The sequence below is a fragment of the Oratosquilla oratoria genome, chromosome 32 (genome assembly GCF_046742065.1).
Source record: "Oratosquilla oratoria isolate Oo_2021 chromosome 32, ASM4674206v1, whole genome shotgun sequence".
Taxonomy (NCBI): Eukaryota; Metazoa; Arthropoda; class Malacostraca; order Stomatopoda; family Squillidae; genus Oratosquilla; species Oratosquilla oratoria.
The window spans coordinates 6,721,078-6,722,978 of NC_134808.1; the positions used below are offsets into that span (position 1 = coordinate 6,721,078).

The window sequence follows — 1,901 nt, forward strand, 5'->3', positions numbered from 1 at the left end:
AAACATAAAAAAGCATGGTATAGAATAAATTTATTTCCTGATAAATTCTGAATTACAGCCTTAGAGAGAAAATATAAAGTATTAGAATGTGCCAGCCTGAAATGATTTTTAATTTGGTCACAGAACCAAAATAAAGATGTACATCTTGTAACACATCTTGTATACAGCAGAGAAGAACAGATATGCTCCCTTTGGTTCAGCCATGTCAGAATAGTCTAGATAAAATATCCAAAGCATTTATTCCACTTCAAGGTGAGAGAGTCTAGCTGAGAAAGATTGAACATTAAAGTAAGCGAAAGAAGAGAGACAGAGGTTGCCTTATGGGTATGCTGGGAGGTGCACAGATAATCAGGCAGACTTTTGGACTCCAAACTGATTTTTATGCATTTATTTCCCCCATAGCTCTGTCCATTCTCCAGCTGGTGGACAACGACCTTGACACAACATGGGTGTTAACCCAAAGCGAAAGGTTACCAGGATATATAAACGGAGAGATCCAGCTTCCCCTTACTCATTCCTCAGTTGACAAAGCCACAATGAAGTGCTTCACTGTAAGTGTCAGTTTTAGTATTTGGACATGTACTTTTATTGCCCTTCCACTGAACTACTAGTAATAATATAAATTTAGGCCCTAAGAAAAATAAATGAAATAAGATAAAATACCAAACTGATTAAGAGTTTGGCGTTTAGTGTAGTAAGTGATGTAAGACTACTATGAGCAATACAATTTAATTTCCGTTTAAAGAGTTATATGGGAGTTTTATGATGTTCTGCGATAATCTTATGACATGTTTATCTATAGCAAATAAAGCATAGAATAGCGCTCTTTTGTCTGACCTATTCATAGCATTAGGTATTAAGAAACTATGGTTTCTTGCAATATTGGTAACTTAATTGCGAGTTCTACGACATACTCCGTGGGAACAAGATCCAAGTACACTGAAATTCAGCCACAAGCATCAAATAAGACTTTGCTCCTTTGATCAACTGGAGAGTTAAGAATTTATGTCTCTTTTCTAAGGTTCTGTTGGTCCTAGGCCTGGCTGCCCTCGCCGCCTCCCGACCTGACGATGATATTGTCAATATCAATGTCAGTCTTGATGATCAAGGCCATGAGGCTGAGGGCGACACTGAAGAATGGGAAGGCGTCTACAGGTAACTTTCTAAACAAGATATACAATGTTCAGTTCAGAAAAAATCCTTATTCTATGACCGGCAATTGAACTCAGTTTGTAATTCAATTCTTCATTCCCCCCTTCAGCTGGACGTCTCCTGAAGGCTTGGAGTTCTACATCAAATACGTTGCCGACGAGGACGGCTACCGCGTGGTCGAGTCCAACGCCGTTCCCGCTGACGGCGCCGGCGTGAGGGCTAACGGTGAACAGGTGTCTTTCGCCTCCTACGAAGCTGAATCAGTCGAATTTGATAAATAAACGACGATGAAACTTACGAAGTCAAAAACGAAGACAACGAATTAAGCTGAAACCCTAAGCCCACCCATTCCTCATTCACCCAATATCATCTTCCGTCACCTATTTATTACAAGAATTAAATTATCTGTAGTATTTTGTATATTTCTCAGCCTTGACATCGCTTACTCCCTACTCCCATTCTAAAGTTTTCTCTTGTACCGATTTTTATGCTCTTAATAGTTTCATTTGTATTTCCTTAATTACAATAAATTGCTACGATAAAACACATTGATAGAAGACCGCGTGGTTCATAAAGAGAATGAATGCAGTAAAAAATCAAATCAAGAAATAGGTGCAGGTAAATAAACAAATATGGTAAATATCAGAGACTACCGGATATTGCTTAAGTATTACATGAAAAGGCGTTCTACCTATGTTTTTCGTATTTCGTATTTAGTTGTGAGGAGGAAATTCGTCTTCTCAAGAGTG

The 1,901-nt window shown here is 38.4% G+C and overlaps 1 protein-coding gene across 1 annotated transcript; it reads left to right on the forward strand.

The window, feature by feature from the left end:
- The first annotated feature begins 536 nt into the window (after positions 1-536).
- LOC143017516 (larval cuticle protein III/IV-like) lies at positions 537-1,433 on the forward strand. The gene is made up of 3 exons (XM_076172306.1): positions 537-551; positions 1,022-1,155; positions 1,262-1,433. Exons 1-3 carry the CDS (start codon positions 537-539, stop codon positions 1,431-1,433), a joined length of 321 nt encoding a protein of 106 aa, XP_076028421.1.
- The last annotated feature ends 468 nt before the right edge of the window (positions 1,434-1,901 follow it).